Raw genomic sequence first — 21,352 nt, 5'->3', positions numbered from 1 at the left:
TACTTCTGTCCTATTTCCGTTGAGTTAGGAGTCCGAGGCACAGGGCCCAGAGGCCAGTCTCCCCAGCCAGCAGGAGAGAAAGAGAGACACTGTCTTGGGTTTGTCCAAGAGTGGGAACAGGGCTCAGACAGCCAATCAGGGTTTCCAAGGGACAACCAGGTCATCAGGCCTTCTCACCGCGGGACCTCCTCCCTGTCCTCACAGAGCCCAGAGCCAACTGCCTTTTGCTTGGTCCCCTCTTCTTGCAGCACATCCTCCTTCTACCCTCCCAGATCTGCCTCCTGACGGAAGGGAACCACCCAGGGTGCAGGTCCCATAATGCCAACACTGCAGATCGAGCCCCTGCGGTGGGTGGCCGGTGGGCCCAGGGGGTGGGGCAGAGGGAAGGGGAAGGTCAGGGAGGAAGGGAGGGATAAAAACCTTTCATCGGATTGGGAGCTGTGAGGTTCCGCGAGCAGATCATTGAGAGCATCGCGTGTAGTTTATCCTCCTCTTCCTCATCATCGTCCACCGAGGCCGCGCGGCTGGCCGCTAGGTGGTGGTAGTTAATAGTGACTGCTCAAAGAGAACAGCGAGAGAGCAAAGCATAAGGACCCTGGTCCTGGGGCAGGAGGGACCGGATCCGTCCTCCTGGGGAGCAGAATGGAGTCCGGGTCACCCTGAGCCTGCAGGGATGGAAGAGAGGGGACCTGAGAGTCCTTTGATTTACTGGGGAGAGTATGGAAGGAAGTGGGGGGACGGCAGCAGCTACAGAGCTCCACTTTTTGAAGAAGGCCCTCTCTAGGAAGAACAGAGAAGAGAGAACTGATGGGGGAGCCAGGGCAGTGAAAGACGGGGACCAGTTGGGACAGGCCGGCAGCTCGGGATCGTGAGCACCCTTCAGCTTGTGTCATGGTCAGGCTGGGCCAAATCGGAAGATTACCCCAAAGCTCCCCCTTCAGACTATAAATCCCAACTTCTCCTCCAAGGATTTCCCAGAGCTGCTCTCGAGGAGCCTGAGTCACCCGCTGGGTTTCAGCGCCTTGGCACGCGCTTGCCCTCCAGGGAAATGAAGTGACCAGAAATGGGAAATGCCAAGGCTTAAAAGCGGAAGTGCAGCCTGGACAACCTAAGCCGAGCGACGGGCCGAGATTAAATGCCAGGTGTGCAAACACGCTCTGGCAAATGTGTCTCCTAGTCAGGCACATCGGGGGAAGGGGATCCCCACATCTTCGCCCTTCAAGCCTGTTGGGACTCCTTGTGCTGCGGCTGTGTGTTTACAGTCTGGGTAATCTGTCTGTTAATACAGAGACAACTTGTTGACAACTTGTTGGCACAAGTTAGGAAATTTAGGAAGCAGGTGGTCTGGCAAATGCTCCGGGCTGGCAAAGTCCCTGACCTTCTTCCCGAGATCAGCGAGTCTGGCCCGGAGAAACCTGTGGGGAGCAGAGCACTCTGACCAGAAGGGGAACTCTGGGCTTGGTGGACGTCTATTAGGATCCAGAGAGGTATGTCCAGGGGGACAGGACCCACAAGTGGCAAGCCACTTTCAGCTCCAGCCCCCCCAGCTGAAATCCTCACCCTCTTCAGATGCACCCCTATTCCCGTTGCGGCTCCTCTCATCAGCAGCTGGTGTGAGGAGGGCTCTGGCTCTAGTGGAGTCAGTGAACAATGTGCACCATCCCCAAAGAAGCACTGACCCGCACCCAGACCACCGTGTGGCGGTCAGGCAGCGGGCCGCGGTGAAATGGAGAGTCCGCCACCCTCTCTATCTAGTCTCACCACATTCCCCCCAACCCCGGGGCAGGGTGTGAATGGATGACTAAGAGAATATTGTGTAGAGACACCTGGGTCAGTTGAGCCAAGAGTCTTGGGGTGACAAGGGAAGGGAAAGACAGCAGGTAGAAGAGAAGCAAATTCTCAGGGGGATGATCTGCAGAAAAAGGTCCAATGAGAGGCTAAGTCCTGAACCCGGCCTGGTCAGTGGACCTTGCCTGCTGCCCCTCCTGGGTGATGCTGTTCTCCCCCACCCCCGAAGCATCGTTCTCTCTCCACAGCGGAAGTATGGGACACTCACTGTGCTCATGCCTGTGACCAGGGTAAATGATCCGGAACACGTAGTCTGTGGCCCAGCCTGTGCCCATCTCGTCCACATCTACGGACCGCGCGCTGCCACGTTTCCGCAGCTTGGGGAACACCTTCCCCTGGGGAGGAAGAGGTGGGTAGTTAGCCTGTGCAGGGCAGAGTCCATCCCAGGGTCCCACCCAAGGCTGCTCCTAGGAACTCTGTGTGGGGACAGGAAGGGAGGTGGGCAGAGAACTCACCTCACACATCCCTTCACCCAGAGCCTCGCAAGCCCTGCGTACCTTCCCCTGCTGGGTCCAGAGTGGGGGCTCTAGCTGTCCCCGAGGCAGAAGCCCATTCTCCAGGCAGGACAGAAAGGAGAGTAGGTGTCCTCCCTGCGGGAAGTGCAGCGGTGGCTTCTGGATGCCATCCTGGCTCACCAGTACCAGTGTGCCACCGTTTTCTGGGGGAGGGGGATGAACATGGGTGAGCGAAGCTGGGCCTCCAAGACCTCCCAGCCACCGCTGCAGCACGGCTGGCCATGCCTCCAGACTGGGTAGGAGGACAGTAGGGCTAGAGTGTGGGGGTGACCAAGTGAGGACAGACATTCAACAGGCCATGCACAGTGTGTGACTGGGAGAAGGCAGTCTCTCTTCCCCCACCCCTGTGCCCAGGACAAGGGAGGCTCACTTTGCTGGTGGCAGTGGATGCAGACGATCTGACTGAAGGGCACAACCAGGGCATAGTCCCAGTAAACGCTGGAAAGGAACCAAATTGGTGTCACTGTGTCGCCAGACCAGCCAACCTGCCTTCCTCACTTCCTGGCCCCAACATCCCTGAAACCACCCTGTAGACACGAAGACCACAGCCGAGAAGTGACCTCAGCCAGCCGTGTCCCTCTGGGCTCCGTGCTGCCCTCATGGCACAGAGCCTGGCCGCCTCAGATGCCTCGAGCTTGGCTCAGGAAAACCTCTAAATGTCCAGGACTGGCTGGATCTTAGAGAGCTTGGGAATATCTCCAGGCAGCCTCTCTCTGCAATTCTTGGCATCGGGTAAGGTGTGATCCTGCCTCTTGGAGCAGGCTGGGCCTCTCCATGCCCCCGCCTGCTGGCAAGCTCTCACTCCCTTCCATGGCTCCTGCGGCGAGTCCCAAAGCCCCCACCTCTTTTCCAGCTCGGAGTCCCCCAGAGTCCCATTCATGAGCTGGTTGGGGGTCCACTTCAGAGTTAGGCTCTCTGCAGACTGGTGCAGGGAGAGGTAGCCGGGGACAGCCTCCATGTCCTCCTTCTGTGGGGAGGAGACACAACAGAAGATAGAGACGATGAGGGGCTGAGAGGCTCCCAGGAATGGCCTATGGAAAACGAGCTGCAGGTGGGAGTCGGGGAGGCCCAGCTAGTCCAATCCAGGGTCCTGGAATGGGGCCGGGCAGAAGCAGGGAAGGCACGAGCCACACGCAGATGTAAACATAAACTCTTCCTGGTTGGCCTGGTGCCACTGGCTCCGCCCTGTCAGCTTCCTGGATGCCAGGTATGTCCTGGGCCAGCCATACCCAAGCTGCCTGCTGGCTGCCATTCCCATCCCCGATGCTCTGGTTCTCAGCCAGAATAGATGCCGTTTCCGGCTCCCACCCATTCAAGACTGGGCATGAATCAGTGAATTGGGGCGGGGCGGGGGGAGGGTTCTCTTTAGTCAAGCCCCTTAAGAAAGGGATGAATGTGGCTGGAAGGTTCCTTCCTGGGGCCCTCGGGAGAGGATGAGGGCGAGCACTAAGCTTTCCTACCGGCTGCACCAGCACGTTGTTCTTGCCGTAGAGCAGCCGCGTCCTGGAGTTCTGGTGCAGGGATTCCACATACTCCCGGGCGCAGGCCGCGAGCCTGTCCTCCGACGTGCTGCCGCTCGAGTGCCGCTTCCGGATCTGCACAAAGTCCCAGCTCAGCCCCAGCCCTGGGAAGTCAGCCCTGGAGGGAGGACCCTAGGTTTCCAGGCAGATCCTCTCTAGCTGACCCCAGGGGTCCCCCTGCCCCTGGTTTGCTCTCAGCCACCCTCTGCTCTCTAGCCGCAAACCAGTGGTGTGCTCCTGGCATTAAGTGCCAGCGTGGGGAAAAGGCCCTTCTGGGATGGCCACTACCTTGGGGCATCGCCAAGGCCCAGCCTGTCTCTTCAAGGAGCACGGTGACCAGCTGCCCCTCCCTACAGGCCCCTGGGCATAACTTGGATGAGCACAAGAGGTAGGGAAGGGATGCCTACTCCTAGGGCTGGGCGCTTTGCAGGGGAGTCCTGGCGATTAGGGGGACCCCGGATACGGTGCCTCTGGACCAGCTCATCAGCAGAAGGGTCGGTCCAGTAGTGATCGGCTGTCTTGAGCTTGGTGTACTCCAAAGCACAGGGTCCCACTGTGGAGACAGGGACAGCCAGCTCGGATGATGCCCCCTCAGCACCTGACCCTCCGCTCCCACTGGCCCAGTGTAGGCCGCTCTGCTCTCAGCCTCACCTAGAAGAGAGGCCAAGATAGGGCCAAACACGGGGTCTGCCAGCAATGCCTCCTTCTCGTAGTACTTGCTGCCGGCGGGAGAGACAGACAGGGGGGCTGCTGGGGCTCCCGGATTCATTCCAGGGCGTCAAGCTCACCAAGTAGGGACGTTCCCACAGACACCAAATGCATGTCAGTCACCAAGAAGAAATAAACCCGTAAGAACTGAGCTTTGCGGGGGTGTGGGGGGTGTTAAGAGATCAACCAAAGGACTTGTATGCATACATATAAGCATAACCCATGGACACAGACAGTAAGGAGGTGAGGGCCTTTGCTGGGGGGGGGGGGCGGTGGCGGGGGCAGGAGCAGACTGGGAGAGATCAATGGGGGAAAAGGAGACACATGTAATACTTTCAACAATAAAGAATTTTTTAAAGAAGAAAGAAAAGCAAAAAACAATAAAAAGCAAACAAGAACTGAGCTTTGTGAGGTGTGTGGTGTAGCCCATGCTTTCAAGGTGCTACGGGGGAGATGGGGCATGCTCACAGGCCAAGGTGGACAGCCAAGCCTGCGGAGGCGGGGATGCTGAAGCTGGGCCCCAGGGAGGGGCATTCACCTGCAGTTCTCCACCAGGTACTGCACGACCCTGTCCAGCACCTTCTCGATGAGCGCTGTGCGGACCCATATGTGTTTCAAGGCCTGCGGGCTGAGGGCTGGGGCCTTCCCACTGGTAGAGCCCTGTCTCCGCAGGGGCTCCTGGTTACCCACCAAGGGCTTCCTGCAAAGAGGGGTGGGCTTTAAGAATGCGAGAGCCCAGGGCTGAGCCCCAGACTGGTGGCACTGGGAGGGCAGTTTGGTGCCACAAGATGAGAACCCGGAGGACTGACTAGGTGGAGTTGTTGAAGGCCTTGTGCCTGAAAGTGGCCAAGGCCCACCCTTAGGCTGGTTCTGAGAGGCCCTGCAAGAAATGAGCCCAGGAAGCCAACCTGGGAAGTAGCAAATACCAAATGGTAAGAGCAGAGGGAGTGGGGAGAGACAGGCCCAGGGCTCACCTGCCCTCTACTTGTTGCTGCAGCTCCTGGACCTTGTGGCAAATCTCCCCAGCCACTGGGCACGTCTTCCCCACCTTGGTGAACAGAGCTGCCACCTTGTCACTGCGCAGGAAGCCAGCAGCACGGCGTCTCAGCTGATGCAGGAGGCAAGCCTCCACCGCACCTAGGCCACAAAGGAAACCAGCACCTGAGACTGGGTAAGGAGCAGAAAAGAGAACACCCCCTTCCCCACACCAAGGGAGGGCAGGCTGACCTAGGACCAGGGCGTGGGGTGTCAGTTTTAGGCAGGCCAGGAAGATATACCGACCTCCTTCCAAAATTCCCCTCCCTGTCCACCTGCTCCTGCCCTAAGGGCCCCATGCCAGGCCGTTCCTCTCACTCACTTGGTGTGTACATGCCTCCTGTGTGCAGCATCGCCCTGGGGCTGTGAGGACCAAAGTTGCCAGTTCCAGTTGGCACGGGTAGCTCCACCCCTGCCCACTTACAGGACTGGACATGCAGGGAGCACCCAGCACACAGCCCTCCTGGAAAGCACGGATGCTGTGGTTGCTAAGAAACGGGTTCTGGAGAAGGAGTTGAAATATTGACGAAACCATTGCAGAGATCAGATCCGACAGCAGCCCCTGAATTATTGATGAGCCCCGCAGCCAAGAGTGAGAGATTTCTATTTCCCATGCAGGGAGGGCTTCCCTTCATTCATTCATGTTTTAGGGGGTAGACTTCCTCTCTCCATCTGGATACTGCTGACTGCAGACAGACTCCACAGGAAGGAAAGGAGCGTTGGGTGGGGGAGTGGGGAGTTCTCCTGGCCATGAATAGAATCTAAAAATATGAGTGTGTATATTCGGGGGAAGAGGGGACTTGGCCGTTACTGAGGCCAAGCTAATTGTTTTACAAGCCAGGCGGGAAAAGCCCTCAAAGGGGAAGGGATCTGATCACAGAAACACAGTAGTGGCCTGAGCTCCCTTCACCTTCTCCAGGTGTGGTCAGAGGGCAGGAAGGCACAGGTGGGAGAAGGTGCTCCCCTCACAAGGATGGAAACAGTGCTATGCTGGAGGCAGGGCGGCGGGCTAACAGCGTCTGAAACTGGTGGGGCCACTCATCCCATCTCCGGGAAACCTGTGTAAGTGACTTCGGCTCTGAACCTCTGTTTTAGCATCTGTGGAATGAGGAAAAATTCTAAGGACTGGTATGAAACGTTACACGAGATGAAGTATGTACAATCTCTTGCACAAGGTCTTGCACGCAGGGGGCACTTGGTCCCTGTCGGTTCCTGACTCCTCACCCTTGTTTGTCGAGACCCTGTTCTGCAGCTCACTATCAGGACTGGGACTTGGCAAGAGAGGATGCGCTGGAGGCAGGATCACAGCCTGCCCAGAGGTGGGTGCAGACGCTGTCCTCTTAGAGAACAGGGGAAATGAAGCCCATCATTTATTGTGACTAGTGTTGTTAGAAACCCAGACTGAGGACATAATTGCTGAAAACAGAGGTTCTCACCTGATTTCTGCCTTCACTGTAATAACTGACAGGCAGTCACTGCTGTCCTATAAAAATGAGCTTTGTTTAGCCCTCTTGTCCTGGGGCTGTGAGGACCATAAAAAAGGTGGCGAATCCCCAGAGGCCAGACAGCTCAGTGAGAGCGCCCCAGGGGTGGGGAAAGAGGCAGGACCCCTCCCTCTCCTGAGTGCTTCCTGCTAGAGCTCTTCCCTGCCCAGACGTCGGAGGACTTATTTTACCAGGCGCAGCCTCTCCTTCACACGTGTTCCTACATCTATGTTCACATGTGCATGCAGACAGATATAGCTACACATCTGATGTGTGTACGGGCATGTGGTGGAATCTCCGCGTAAGTGTCCACATATTCTTTTCCATAGCTAGTCCCCTTGTCCCTGAGGTCTCGTGTGGCCCTGGGTGTACAGGGGAGAGACCCCCCTCTGTCCCGTCTCGTGGCCCTGGGGCTGGTGCAGCAACAAATCCACACCTGTAGGAAGGTGGTGACTATTTCCTTAGGCTCGCACTCCTCACCCAGAGCACTGAAGAGGGAGAGTGGCAGCAGGTGGCACTGATCCTGCAGGGAATCAAGTGCCTTGGTGATGTGACTAATGGCTGGGATAATCAGTCATTAACCTTCCCACTTTCCCCAGGAGATAGAATGCAGCCACGCTGGGGAGCCTGGGAATGGCAGGCAGTGGCACACCCATCCTCCTTGGCCTCACTCATCTTCCTAGGCAGCCTCTGAACATGGGCATTAGGGTTCTCTGGAGTAAGCGAAGGCATTCCTCTGCAATCACTCCAAGTAGGGAAATATTGATAAGCCCAAATATCATGCCCAGTCCCCCTCTTCTCAGCCTACAGCTCCTAATTTCCTTCTGTGAAAACCAGGAAAAGCGCCCAGGCAATGTCTGGGGAAGGAGAAATCCCTCTCACCCCTCCACAGAGAATCAGGCACATGCAATGAAAAATGTTACTGTGTGCAGTACGTAGGCAAAATAATAACATAATCATAGTAATAATAACAACACTAATAAGTGAGAACTACTATCCTAAGAGGGTTAGGGGGTGGGCTTCTGGGGCTCCAGTGACCCCCTGAAATTGCTCCAGCATTGTTACGGAGAGTGCTTTTATTTTGGATGAGGATCTGTGGCTTTTAGCTTCTAAAAGGGGTACTTGACACCCAAAAGTTTAAGACCCTTGCTCTAAGATTTTTAAGTTGAGCAGAAACAGACATTCCAAACTCAAAGATGCAAATATAAAGACACACTCTCTCTCTTTTAATATACAGTGACTGCCACACTCAGAGCTACCGTTCCAGACCCATCAGGAACCATGTCCAACTCTCCGGCGGTCCTTGCTCCCCGGGAGAAGTCTACAGAGAGGCCTGTGCTTCTTCTCCCCTCCTTGGCCCAGAGCACCAAGCAGTAAGAACTGGGTGCCTTACTCCTCCTGCCCCAGATGGCCACCATGACTCACCCCAGGGTGGAGGGCCTGGCAGGAGACACCCATCACAGATAAAGCACCAGTCACCAGGCCCATCCCCCTCTAACTGAGCTGTCTGGGCCCTGGTCACCGAGGCATAAAGGCTTCAGGACCCCCTGTTCCAGTGTGTCCAGGAACCACCTACAGCCACTCTGGATGCACCAGAATAGGGGTGAGACAGCCCTGACATCATTCAGCTCATTTCATGTGGGAAAAACACACACTAATAAAAAGCAACAGTTTTCAGTCATTAGTTGGGTGGAAAGGTTTGGGCGAATGAATCAAAACAGAAACAGAGACATGACTCACGCATGACCCTTTTTATCTCCCCACCCTGGCCTTCTGAGTTATGGCGCCAGATGAGCCCAGGGTACCCTCTCTACATGTCATCTGTCCCACTGATAGCAAGGCCCAAGAAACCGAAACTCTGGGCAGAAGTGGAACTAATTTTATTTTTAAAAATATTTTTATTGATGATTTTTTTTTTTTGGAGAGGAAGAGAGAAAGAGAAACATTGATTGGCTGCCTCCTGCATGCCTCCTACCAGGATTTGAACCTGCAACCTTTTGGTGCATGGACGACATTCAACGGAGCCACACCGGCCAGGGTGGAGTGGAACTAATTTTAACTCTAGCACCTCACTATGGACATCTTCCCCTAAAAAGGTCTGGTACCATCTTCCCAGAGAAAGGCTAGGAACTACAGGCCCAGACTAGCCCTGCGACTCTCCCTCACCAGCCTCTGACGTGTCCCTGAAGTCTATGAAGTTATAGGATTAACAAATGCTAAATGGGTGGAGACCACAAGTACTAATGACATCTGATAGGGTCCCCTCCTACAAACCGCTTACTTCCTGATTTAATCATTACAAAGAGCTCAATTTGGAATGGAAGAGGCATTGGTAGGTAGAAGTTCCTGAATCTTTTCATACCTTGCTGGAGGGAGGGTTGATTGGTACCACTCCTATGCAGGCCAGGCGGCACTGCCAACATTGCAGGTAAACTCTGACCCAGTAACCCCTCTTTAAAGAATCTAGTCTACAGATATAACTGCCAGGTTACTTAGTTAAATAGCAAGAGGATAAAAACTATCCACGTGTGTATCAATAAAAAACAGTGAAATAAACAGGGTACATTCACAGAGGAGAACGTTATACAACTCCGAAAAAGGAGGATGCCCTCTAGACACTAATAATGGGAAAGTCTCCAAGAGCAAGGTGCAGAGCAGTATGATTGATCGCATGACAACTTGATTACAAAAAGGGTGGGGTGAACAAGGAATACATTTTTTTTATTAGTATAAAAAATTCTGTAAGGGTACACAAGAAACAAAAGTGGCAGTGGTTACCTGTATGTGACTTTGTAGGTGGCGGAGAAGTGGGAGAATGGGAGCAGGGAAAAGAGTGAGACTTTTCACTGTATATCTTTTGTATAATTTTGCTTTTTGAACCAAGTAAATATATCACCAACTCAAAATAATAATTACAATAATTGAGTAGGTGACCATCTAAGCCAGATACCAGTATTCCATTATGAGAGGATGCCGGCGATTCTCTCCAACCTGGAGGTGAATCAAAACTCACAAAACCCAGAAAGGCTGGGTCTGTCCACGGGCACCCTTTCCTTCATCAGCTCCCTCAGCAAACAAGGTCTCCTGATTGGCTCAGTTTTCCATCCCCACAGTAGCATCTGGGCTCTGCTTAGGTCATCTGAGCTGGGCAGGGACCGGAGAAACAATTCAGTGAGCTGGGACAAATTTAGGCGTCTCAGGAGCCCACAGGAATGGACAAAAGCTATGGTTGCCCAGGAAATGCAGCTGTGGTTGAGAAGGATCTTCAATCGGCTCAGGGGTCCCCGTAAACAACCCTGGCTTTCGCCTGCATATCTATGTTTCAAGCTATGCTCAGGAGCCAAGGGGCCTGGACAGGCCCAAATTCAAAATAGGGCGACTTGCTGAATGACCTTCAAGGGTCTAGGCCAGTTGACTGAAGTAGAGGGACACAGCACCCAGAGTTAGCACAGCATCGCATGAAGGCTGGGCCCAGGGCTCTGAGCTGGGAGGGGTTCTTTCCTAAAGGGAGGAGCAGGTGTGGCAAGAGTTCTCTGCTCCCCCACCTCTGCCAGCTGCTATCTGTGCAACAGAGCGGTTCAGTTGTAGTTGCCATAGAGAACCCAAGCGAGGAACGCCCCAGGTGGAGCAGCCAGCCACGGGTGGCTGGTGGTGGTCCTGGAGTTTTTGAGGACACTGCTCAGAGCAGAATTTTCCAAAGCCAAATGCCTTGGATAATGGAGCCAAGACTGTCAGAAGGGCAGCCTTGGCGGGTGAGAAGGAAGGGGTGGGATGGGTGGCCCCTTTTTAAGTTAGGAACTTCCTTCAACTGCTAATGGAGGAAGTCTGTGTTTATCTGCAGCGATGAGGTGGGAGGAGCAAAGAGCCTCGGCCAGGCATCATCAGTCTGTCTCCACCCCACTTCCCTGGCTAGTACTCCCACCCAGGGATTTGTAACTGCTGCCTCACTCTGAACGAGCCTTTCTATGGTAACTAGAGTACATTTTCTCTCAGCCGACACTGGTGATGCTGGCTGTTTGCTTCAGTTTGGGAGGCAGCATTTAGCCTTGTTCAACACCCTAAACCAAGAAAGCACTGCCCTGATATTCCAGAACCAAGTAGGTAAAGGAAATGAAATTCATACCACACATACCCATCTGCCTTGCCTCACTGGGAATGTCAGGCAGGGTCAGCACACACAGTGCTCACAACAGCTTCCCAGGGAACCAGGCCAGTGCTGGCCTCACGCAGCTTGGCAAGGGACAGACTGTCTCCCAGAATTCCCTCTTTGGTGACCTGAGCTCTGTCTCCATGAGGGGCAACTCCACCTCAATGCCCCACCCCTCTTAGGCTCCACCCCTAGACTCACCAGTGAGACCCATCCCTGGGGAGCACGCACAGACTTTGGATCAAGACAGATATGGGTTCAAACCCTTTCCTTACTAGCTATTTGACTGTGTGCCAATTGCTAAATCTCTCTCCGCTTCAGCTACAATTGGGAGAAAGAACAGGTCCCATCCTGACGGGTGGTGAGTGACCAAAGGCAGCAGTCGATGCAGAGGTGCAGTAGGCTCCTTGATTACTGCCCCGCACCCTGAAGACGATCATGAACAGTGGTGCCTTTCCTCTCGTGCCTCAAACCCATCCTCGGCCCTCCCTCCTGTACCTACAGATGGTCTGCCTGTGCTCCTCCCTGCGGCCATCCCTTCCACCACCCGCCTCTTTCACCTCTCCAGGGCATGGCTCCAGCAATCACCCCTTCTCTTTCCTGTATCTTTAATGTTTTCCTATGAGACATTCTTCATTTGTATATAAACATTCTGTAATTTTTCCAACTTAAAAAAAACACACCACCACCACCATCACTATCACCTCCCTTGGCCCTATATCCCCATTCAGATATGGAACCATTCAGCTGCTCCCCTTGATGTAAAATTTCTCAGGGAAGTTATCTATGTTCACTATTTCTCTCTCTTCCTTCTCCCATCCTCTCATCATCCCTGCTTTTTTATTTCATTATGGAAGATTCCAGACATATACAAACAAGGACAATATAGTAAACCCTATGTACCCACCACCCTGACGTAAGCAGTGATCAAGCTGTGACCAACAGTGTTTCAGTCACACCGATTCCAACCACTTTTTGTTTCCCCCCAGATTACTTTGAAGTAAATTTTAGACATCGTATACATTTATCTATAAATATGTCAGTACGTATCTCTAAAAGATGACTGTCTAAAAACATGTGCGTAATACTTATTAAATTTCCCGATTGAGTTCCTGGAGTTCAATTTCTCTGACTGTCCAGATGCTTTAAACTCCCAGAAACACAGATTGCCAGATGGAATCCTGGAGAAAGTTCTAGGAGGCTTCATGGGGAAGGTTGTAGGATCATTTTCAAGAACAAAGTAGAAATGTCATTGGTGATGATGATAGCAACATTATTTTTTTAAAATATATTTTATTGATTTTTTTACAGAGAGGAAGGGAGAGAGAGAGTTAGAAACATCAATCAGCTGCCTCCTGCACATCTCCTACTGGGGATGTGCCCGCAACCAAGGTACATGCCCTTGACCGGAATCGAACCCGGGACCCTTCAGTCCGCAGGCCGACGCTCTGTCCGCTGAGCCAAACCGGTTTCGGCGACAGCAACATTACTGAGCACCTACTGCATACCTGGCTCCATGCAGTGTACTTTGCCGACATCATTCCTTTAATCCTCACACCATCCCCTGGGGTAGGCTCAGAATGCTGAAAACTCGCGCGCGCGCACACACACACACACACACACACACACGTAGTGACCAGGTCAGGGTGTGAACCCAGGTCTGTTGGACTCCGAAGTCTCAGCTACAGACCATCACCAAGTGCCCTCAGCCATGGCCCGAAACAGGTGAGGGGAGCCAGTTCCCCAGAGAGCCTTCTTTCCTGCTCATTCATTTCTGGAGGGAAGGCAAAAGCCAGGTATCCCAAGAATGAGCTGTTCATTCAATGCAGGTGGGAAGAAGAGAGAAGGAATCCCTTCCACTGAAAAGAGGCACACTAAACACCGCCTGGAGTCTGAATCTCAGAATGTGCTGAAATATCCCTGGCTGCAGCATCCCCAGGTGGGGAGCAATCCCTCCGCAGCACCTGCTTCTCTCCCAGCTCATTAGCATTTCCTTGTCATTCCCCAGAGGCGCTCACTGCAGCCTGCAGCCGACCTTCCTGGCTAATGACAGCTGCTTAGCAACAGGGAGCTGGTTAATAAAGCCCTGATATTGTTCCCAGCTCCACAGACTCCACCCCTGTCTCCCATAACAGCTCATCCGCAGCCTGAAGCAGCCCCCAGGTTGACAGATCTTTGATCAGCGCAAGGAAGGCCAGGACCTGGAGACGGAGGGACAGGGCTGCCCAGGCCTGGCCGGGGCCTTGCCCTCAATGCCTCCTGAGGAGAGGAGACAATTATGAGTCTGAGAACCTATGGTGCCAGGCCAGGAGCTTCTCCCAAAGGTTACCATCCAACCTCAGTGCCCAATCAGAATTAAAAAAAAAAAAAAAAGATAAACAGAAGTATAGGCACACCTCGTTTTATTGCACTTTGCTTTATTACGCTTCACAGATGTTGCATTTTTTTTTTTTTACAAACTGAAGGCAAGACCCTCCCCCCCCTCCCCACCAGCAAAAAGGTTATGACCTGCTTTATTGTGCCCGGTCTGAAACAGAACCCACGATATCTTTGCGGTATTGTGGAGGCAGACACAACCCAGACCCACAAGAGGGGAGGACAGGTCCAGAGAAAACACCAGTCCTCATGGGCTGATGCCTAAACTGAGTATGTCCTCTTTAAGCACATACATGATTATTGTAAATGCAAAGTTCAAAGGTGAAACTTGGGACAATTTGCTGCTTAACCCTGACCATGAGTTGCCCACAAGCAGCTTGACCTCTGGGGGAAGGAGTGGCAGAAGGGGTTCCATAAGCCAACGGGAAAACGAGAAGCATTATTTTGAATAAACAGTACGTCGACATTAAAGTAAAAGTTTCAGAGAGCAACTAAGATGGCGGCATAGGTAAACACCGGGAAATTATCGCCTCACACAACAATTGAAAATTACCCCAAAGGACTGAGCAAACATCATCCAGAACAACAGGAAGGCTGGCTGAGTGTAAATTCCACAACTAGAAGGAAAGAAAAGCACGCTGAGAGCCAGAGGCGCTGCGGAGGTGAAGTGCAGAGGTACGGCGGCTCGCGCGCGCGAGGAAAGGGGGTGGCGCCTGAGGACTCGGCTGTCTTTTTGAATCACAAACTCCCGACGGCTCTGAACTCCGGTTCCGGGAAGTCTCTGGGGACCCAGGTCTCACACGGGGAGAAGCTGGTCTGTCCGGCAGCGAGCGAACTTGAGGGCGGCTTTCCCTCAGAGGTGCTTGCAGCCGTTACCGGAACACTGAGACGCGCGACTCCGGGCGGAGAATCGGCCATGGCCGCTTTCTCCGCCCTCTGACTCCCCGAGACCCCGCCCCACCCAGGCTGCGGCAGAGGCTTTTGCATGTGAATGTACCTAACTGCAGCCGAACCAGGCAGACCTGGAACTTCCAAGAGAAAGCCCAAGGCCCCGCAGCGGCTTGCATTGCTTCACAGCTGAGCCTCTTCGTGGCTCCTGCTGTGTGGCCTCAGGCAGAGGCTGAATTAGCACCTCCTTAGATCCAGGAGCCACTGTACCCAGTGGTCAGAGGGGGTCCATCCAGACTGCAACTCCTCAGATCCATAAGGGACGCACTCAGGGAGCAGACTCAGTGAGCACCAAAGCCCCACTGAAGCAAGTCTTGCCCCAGAAGGGTGTCTTCAGCACAGAAGTTCTCCCACTTTAGACACAGCTGATTCTCACAGCCAATTGGCCTGGAGGTCAATTCCTCCCAGTGATTCTACAACAACCAAGGCACCAAGAGTGCACCAAGAGTGTCCACCCCAGGTAACTGGGGAGGCTGAGCTACTGGGCCCTACAGGACACCTGGCGCGCAGGGCCACTCTATCAACACAGGGAAGCTGCCAAAATGCGGAGACAAAGAAACAGGTCACAAATGGCAGAAATGGAGGAAAGCAAACGATTGGATATAGAGTTTAAGGCCACGGTTATAAGGTTTTTCAAGAATTTTATGGAAACCGCCGATAAATTTAATGAATCCCTCAATAAGTATAGGGAGACCATGGAGGACATGAAAAAGGACCAACTAGAAATTAAGCATACACTGACTGAAATAAAGAATAATTTACAGAGATCCAGCAGCAGAAAAGAGGATCCCAAGAATCAAGTCAAAGATTTGAAATACAAAGAAACAAAAAATACCCAACCGAAAAAGAAAAAAGAAAAGAGATTCCAAAAATATGAAGATAGTGTAAGGAACCTCTGGGACAACTTCAAGCGTGCCAACATCAGAATTATAGGGGTACCAGAAGGAGAGAGAGGACAAGATATTGAAAACCTTTTTGAAGAAATAATGACAGAAAACTTCCCCTACCTGGTGAAAGAAATGGACTTACAAGTCCAGGAAGCGCAGAGAACCCCAAACAAAAGGAATCCAAGGAGGACCACACCAAGACACATCATAATTAAAATGCCAAGAGCAAAAGATAAAGAGAGAATCTTAAAAGCAGCAAGAGAAAGACAGTCAGTTACCTACAAGGGAGTACCCATACGACTGTCAGCTGATTTCTCAACAGAAACCATGCAGGCCAGAAGAGACTGGCAAGAAATATTCAAAGTGATGAATAGCAAGAACCTGCAACCAAGATTACTTTATCCAGCAAAGCTATCATTCAGAATAGAAGGTCAGATAAAGAGCTTCACGGATAAGAAAAAGCTAAAGGAGTTCATCACCACCAAACCAGCATTATATGAAATGCTGAAAGGTATTCTTTAAGAAGAGGAAGAAGAAAAAGGAACTCTTACCATTTGCCACAGCATGGATGGAACTTGAGAGCGGATAAATACCACAGGATCTCACTCATTTGTGGAATATAATGAACAACATAAGCTGATGAACAAGGACTGATCCAGAGACGGAGAGGCATTGATTGGACTGTCGGGACTTGGAGGGAAGGTAGGGGAGGGTGGGGGTAAGGGGGAAAGATCAACCAAAGGACTTATATGCAAGCATATAGGCCTAACCAATGGACATGGACAATGGGGGGGTGAGGGCATGAGCGGGGGTGGGGGGGGTGGGGGGTAGAGGGTAACGTGGGGACAAGGACACATATGTAATATCTTAATCAATAAAAAATATATTAAAAAAAATAAATAAAGTAAAAGTTTCAAAGACCATATTATGAAACAAAATGCGAAACTGACATGACTTGACAAACCATTCAGTGATAGGTTTGTGCCTACCTCCAAGCCACAGTCTTCACGTGGGGGAGGTGGGGGGGGGGGGGAGACTAGTCACATAGGGCCTGACCCTCTGGCCTGGGGGTTCGGCAGGGCTGCCTCAGAGCAGCACTGCAGTCACACTCTGTGGTCAGAGAACAGCACACAGAGAACCCTTCCTACGGTTTGTACCTGCCTGGGCCTGACCAGTTTCTGGACAGGCAGGTTTAGGAAAAACCACAGCCAACATATAACAAATGCATATTTCTAGCCAGTCCTGGGAGTCTCACTCCTCCCCGTGGGTAAAAGGAACCGGGGTCTGGTGCAGCTGTCCTGAGTTTGCCCAGGGCCAGGTTGATCTTGTTTTATTTTGAGAGTGTGTTTATGAAAGCTGGGGACAGTGAGACAAGCAAGGGCTTAGGACTGCAGAGGCAACAGGAGAGCCTGGGCGGGGCTGCTTTGGCTCCTGGAGGAGTCAGAGGAAAGCGGCCTTGGAGACAGGTTCAGGGGGTTAGCCTGGAACGAGCTGCCACTGCCCATTGCTCCCCTGGTTGCAAGTCTTGTGGGGATCCTTGAAGTTTAGGAGGTGCATGCCTGTGGGGGAGGAGAGGGGAAAAGGAAAGGCATGGGCATGCAGAGGTCTTGACTCAAAGATTCTTCAGGTCCATTTCTAAGGCTCTCCAGGAAGGTTCTGTTTCCAGTTCAAATGTCTCTATTCTAAGGAAGTTCAGAGAAGCTCATCTTGCCCAGGCCTTGCCCTCCTCTGCCAAGAACACAGGGGCCCAGGGCCCCATCACTCCCCAAAGCTCTAGATGTGAGCACTCCACCATGTCCACAGAGAAGTTCCTGGACTGGCACCATGGGTTCTCAGACTCATAATTGTCTCCTCCCTTCAGGACGCACTGGGGGCAGGGCTGCCCAGTCTCCAGGTTCCTGGCCCTCCCTGCCCAGAGACAAGTCTGCACAGCCTTCACTCTGCTCCCCATCTCTCAGCACCTTCTCTGCACCCCCATTTCTCCCAGAACAAAGCTGACTTCTGGATGTGGCTAGACCAGCAAGACCCCAGTAAAAGACTGAATCTGCTTCAGACTGAAAATGCATTCCTGAACATTTTTTCCAGGGGATGAAAGAAACTGGCATGTCAGAATCTCCAAAAAGCCAGCCGGTTGGAGTTTTCCCTCAATGGGTATCTATTCTCCCCTCTGCCTGCCCCCCAAGAATCCCTGATTATGATTCCACTGTGTGACTGTATGCAAATAGCTTGCAGGCAGAAAAAAAAAGGTTGATGATCACTGCTTTCAACCAACCTGGTTGAGCCCAGACTGAGACTCACCTCACTGAATACACCAACTTTGACACAGTGTGAGGATTCCTTTTTCAGTGGCTCTCAGGTGCCCAGCCTGACTGAGCTTTATACTGTTGGCAGCCCCCCTGCTAACGTTCCCCTCTGTGACTGTGCACTAAGCCCAAGGCAGAGGCAGCGAACTGGCAGAGGCCTGCAGATGCTTTTTGTGTGGCCCACACAATTTTTTTAAAAGGAGTATTAGTTATCAGCATTTACAAAAAATTGGGAAATTTCATATAAAATCCCAGATTTTTGGATTCTCTTAAAGTCAAATAAGCCATGGCACACCCAGGCTGGCATGCCTGCAGGAGCTGGGTTGTGCCGCCTCCTTCAAACAGGGCAAGCATGTCCAGTTCAGTGCAGCCCAGCTCCCACCCTGCCAGCTGCTTTGTACCTGGACAGCTTCCTGGGTTGACCTTTCTCAGCCCACCCAGTAGGTTTGTACTCCTGGACCCAAGGCACCTCTTGAGATCCAGCAGAACAGGGTTCCTCTTTGCTCCTGGGCGGACTTTAGATCCCTGGAGACTTGGGTCTATCTCATAAATCTTTTTTCTATTTTAGCAACTGAAACTGGTTGAGAGAAGAATCATTCCTTTTGAGAGTGATACCCTACCTGCTGGAGAGCCCTGGGCTTCAGGCCGGAGAAAAGAGCGAAAGCCGTACTGGGTTAGAGTGATGAGAAGGGAGCTGACGGTTTCTTTTCACCCTAATTGGCCCAATGAGGGATGCCCATAGCTTTTCTCCCTGCTTCTTGCCCCCACTCCTCCATGACCACCCACGTGTGGCGCCCATGCACAAGCTGTTTGTATTAATTTTTGTTTTTTGTGTTTGATGTGGGTGCTCTAGACAAAGCCTAGTACTAAACCATGCAAAATTGGGCTGCTAGCAGAGCCCTCTGGTGACAATGACAGACAGTGGCTGACGTCAGGGGAGCACAGAGCACAAGTAGAAATGAGTAGACGTCTAATATTCTTCAAAGCCACTTATTACAAGACTAGCATGCTCTCCTCCTGGCAAAGGTTCTACCCAGGAAAAGGTGAGATCAGACCACTCCCTGAAAACCTGGGAATCATTACATCATCTCAAAGAACTGGGGAAACTTGCCCAAAGGGGAGAGGGTGGGAACTCCAATCCTACAAACCTAGCTTCAGCCTCAACATCCAAAGGGGAAGGAAAGACAGGCATTGTCTGAGCTCTTACAACGCTACGAACATTCCCACGCATCATCTCAGTCCCACAAAAACTCCCTGCGCTGGGAACCATCATCCTATTTTTAGGGGAGCAAACTGAGGGTGGCAGATGTTAAGACACTTGACCAAGATGACTTAGAGGTAAGCAGAGCATCAGGATTTGTGTGAACCCTCAGCCTGCCACTCAGAGGCTGCCTCTCCTCGATCAGCCTCCCACCTCTCTCTGCTTTATTTTTCTTCACAGCTATTATCATACCTGTTACTGCATGATGTGCTTATGTGTGTATTCACTTCCTGCCTGTCTCCCCACAGAGTGTAAGCCTCTGTGGCAGAGGCCACCCATCTTGGTGCTGTTGTTTCCCCACCTGGAGAACAGCAACTGGTCCCTGGTGGACCTTTGTCTTTACTGCTGGACGGATGGGAAGGACAGCTCTTCCTGCCTCTCCATGCTGCTGTCAAAAAGCATCCCCTCCCTTATCTGCTCCTTTCTTTCCTTCCCCTCAAGAATTCACAACCTCCCTTCCACAAACCTCTAACACCAATCTCAGAGGCCAAGTGAAAAAACATAGAAAAGGCAAATGGCTCTGTGTTCCTTCAGAAAGAGAGCTGTAAGGAAGGTTAAATCCCTGGAAATCCCAGAAAACCCTGCTGTGTGTAGAGACAGGCTTCCTCCTACAAAGGCAAAAGCGTTCATGTTGAGGAAGAAGTGATGGCTTATTGCAGACTTCCTTTTAAAGCGGGAGAAAGTCTGCAATAAACCATCACAGATAGTGTTGGCTATCCCTCCGATCCCACACGCATGCTGTTTTGCACCCAATCAAGTACTTGGAGATTTGGGATGCTGAAGCAACACAGGTGGAACTAATTAGAAAGTAGTTGTGACACAGAAAGCATCCAAAAAGTACAAATGCATCCCCAAAGTTAACGTAAGGACAAACCAGAGCAGTGGTCCCCAAACCCAAATTATCTAAGACAATGGCTCTTGAAGTGTGGTCCTTGGACCAGCAGCATCATCTGTGAGTTTGTTAGAAATGCAAATTCTCAGGCCCATCCAGACCTACCAGAATCAGAAACTCCAATGTTGGGGCCCAGGAATCTGGGTGTTTTTTAAAAATATACTTTTATTGATTTCAGAGAGGAAGGGAGAGGGAGAGAGAGACAGAAACATCAATCTGCCTCCTGCACACCCCCGACTGGGGATGGGGCCCGCAACCCAGGCATGTACCCTTGACCGGAATCGAACCTGGGACCCTTCCGTCCTCAGGCCAATGCTCTATCCACTGAGCCAAACCAGTCTTTTGGGACACCGATGTATACTAAAGTTTGAATACTACTGTTTTAGGGGACTAAACAAGTATAGATCTCTGGGTCCTGAAGATCCTGATTCAGTAGGTTTGGGATGGGGCCCAAGGAGACTGCAAGAGCTTCTGAGTTGATTCTGACTTGCCCCCAGATTTAAAAACCATAAAATCTGAGGTCTCATCTTTCCCTGATCCCAGGACAGTGCCTTCAGTTTTAGACCCGTCTCCCACTATCTCCCAGTCACTCACTTACCACACAGAGCAATGATGTGGCTGCTATCTTCATGCACAAACTTCCTGGTGACAGCCTCCTCCATGATTTGCTTCACCTGTGGATACATGGGCAGTATAGTCCTTTATTTTCTGGTCAAAGGCCTGTGGACAAGTAAATAGCTTGGCTCTGCCCTCCGGCCTGGGTTCAGACACTTGCAGAGTAGATGACAGGATGGGAGGGGTGAGAAAGCCAACTTTCTCCAGCACAGACAGCTCCAAGCATTTTGGAAAGGCAACCAGAAAAAGATACACCATAAACCCACCAACCAATCAGCGCAGATGTTCTAGCCCAGGAGGAAATACCCTGCTGTGAGACACAGGGATAGGATGCTGTTTGCTCATCTGTACTTCGCTGGATAAGGGCTTCTGGGCAGACGCACTGTCCTTCAGGGACAAACTGTCTCAGTACAGGCTGCAGATAAACAACCCGCCCCTCCTCTTCTCTGCCTTCTCCGAGATTAGGGATAGGTACATCCAGGCCTTAGGGACACTCTCTCCACACGCTCACAAGCCCAGCCCCCTTTCTGTCTAGGTAAAATCCTGATGTTTGGGTTCCTCCTCACATGGAAAGCTTCCAAATACCTTGAAAATGGTCACACTTTTAAGGAAACACTTAAGCCCCCCCCCCACAACTTAGTTTATTCACATGTACTGTAGTAGGTGTACTAGTATATCATAATTATACTTCTTGACGAATTTTCACAAACTGAACTCACCTATGAAACCAGCATCCAGATCTAGAACCAGAGCATTTGACCTGCACCCCAAAGCACCCTCCCTCCATTCTACCAAGTTTCCTTCTAGTCCCCA

At 51.9% G+C, this 21,352-nt stretch overlaps 1 protein-coding gene across 13 annotated transcripts in view; it reads right to left on the bottom strand.

Annotated features, from left to right (window-relative positions):
* The window catches only part of SGSM2 (small G protein signaling modulator 2), a 47,558-nt gene that overhangs the window by 22,919 nt on the left and 3,287 nt on the right, over positions 1 to 21,352 (bottom strand). For 8 of the 13 annotated variants that reach the window (XR_004972927.1, XR_004972926.1, XM_036341042.1 and 5 more), the window contains exons 2-12: positions 20,523 to 20,598; positions 5,566 to 5,728; positions 5,130 to 5,291; positions 4,535 to 4,602; positions 4,291 to 4,436; positions 3,824 to 3,958; positions 3,206 to 3,330; positions 2,734 to 2,801; positions 2,304 to 2,506; positions 2,057 to 2,183; positions 421 to 555 (exon numbers count right to left, since the gene is read on the bottom strand). Coding sequence is in view for 11 of the 13 variants with exons in the window: in XM_036341042.1 (XP_036196935.1) it covers positions 421 to 555; positions 2,057 to 2,183; positions 2,304 to 2,506; positions 2,734 to 2,801; positions 3,206 to 3,330; positions 3,824 to 3,958; positions 4,291 to 4,436; positions 4,535 to 4,602; positions 5,130 to 5,291; positions 5,566 to 5,728; positions 20,523 to 20,598 (1,408 nt within the window). In the remaining 2 variants the exon portion in view is untranslated. Of the gene's footprint in view, positions 1 to 420; positions 556 to 2,056; positions 2,184 to 2,303; positions 2,507 to 2,733; positions 2,802 to 3,205; positions 3,331 to 3,823; positions 3,959 to 4,290; positions 4,437 to 4,534; positions 4,603 to 5,129; positions 5,292 to 5,565; positions 5,729 to 5,948; positions 6,129 to 20,522; positions 20,645 to 21,352 lie in introns of all 13 variants that reach the window. The other 5 variants (XM_036341040.1, XM_036341038.1, XM_036341037.1 and 2 more) reach the window with 5 other exon arrangements.

Source organism: Myotis myotis, unplaced genomic scaffold (assembly GCF_014108235.1).
Source record: "Myotis myotis isolate mMyoMyo1 unplaced genomic scaffold, mMyoMyo1.p scaffold_m19_p_17, whole genome shotgun sequence".
Lineage (NCBI taxonomy): Eukaryota > Metazoa > Chordata > Mammalia > Chiroptera > Vespertilionidae > Myotis > Myotis myotis.
The sequence above is the reverse complement of the archived record's forward strand: the minus strand, read 5'-3'. Positions and strand labels throughout refer to the sequence as shown.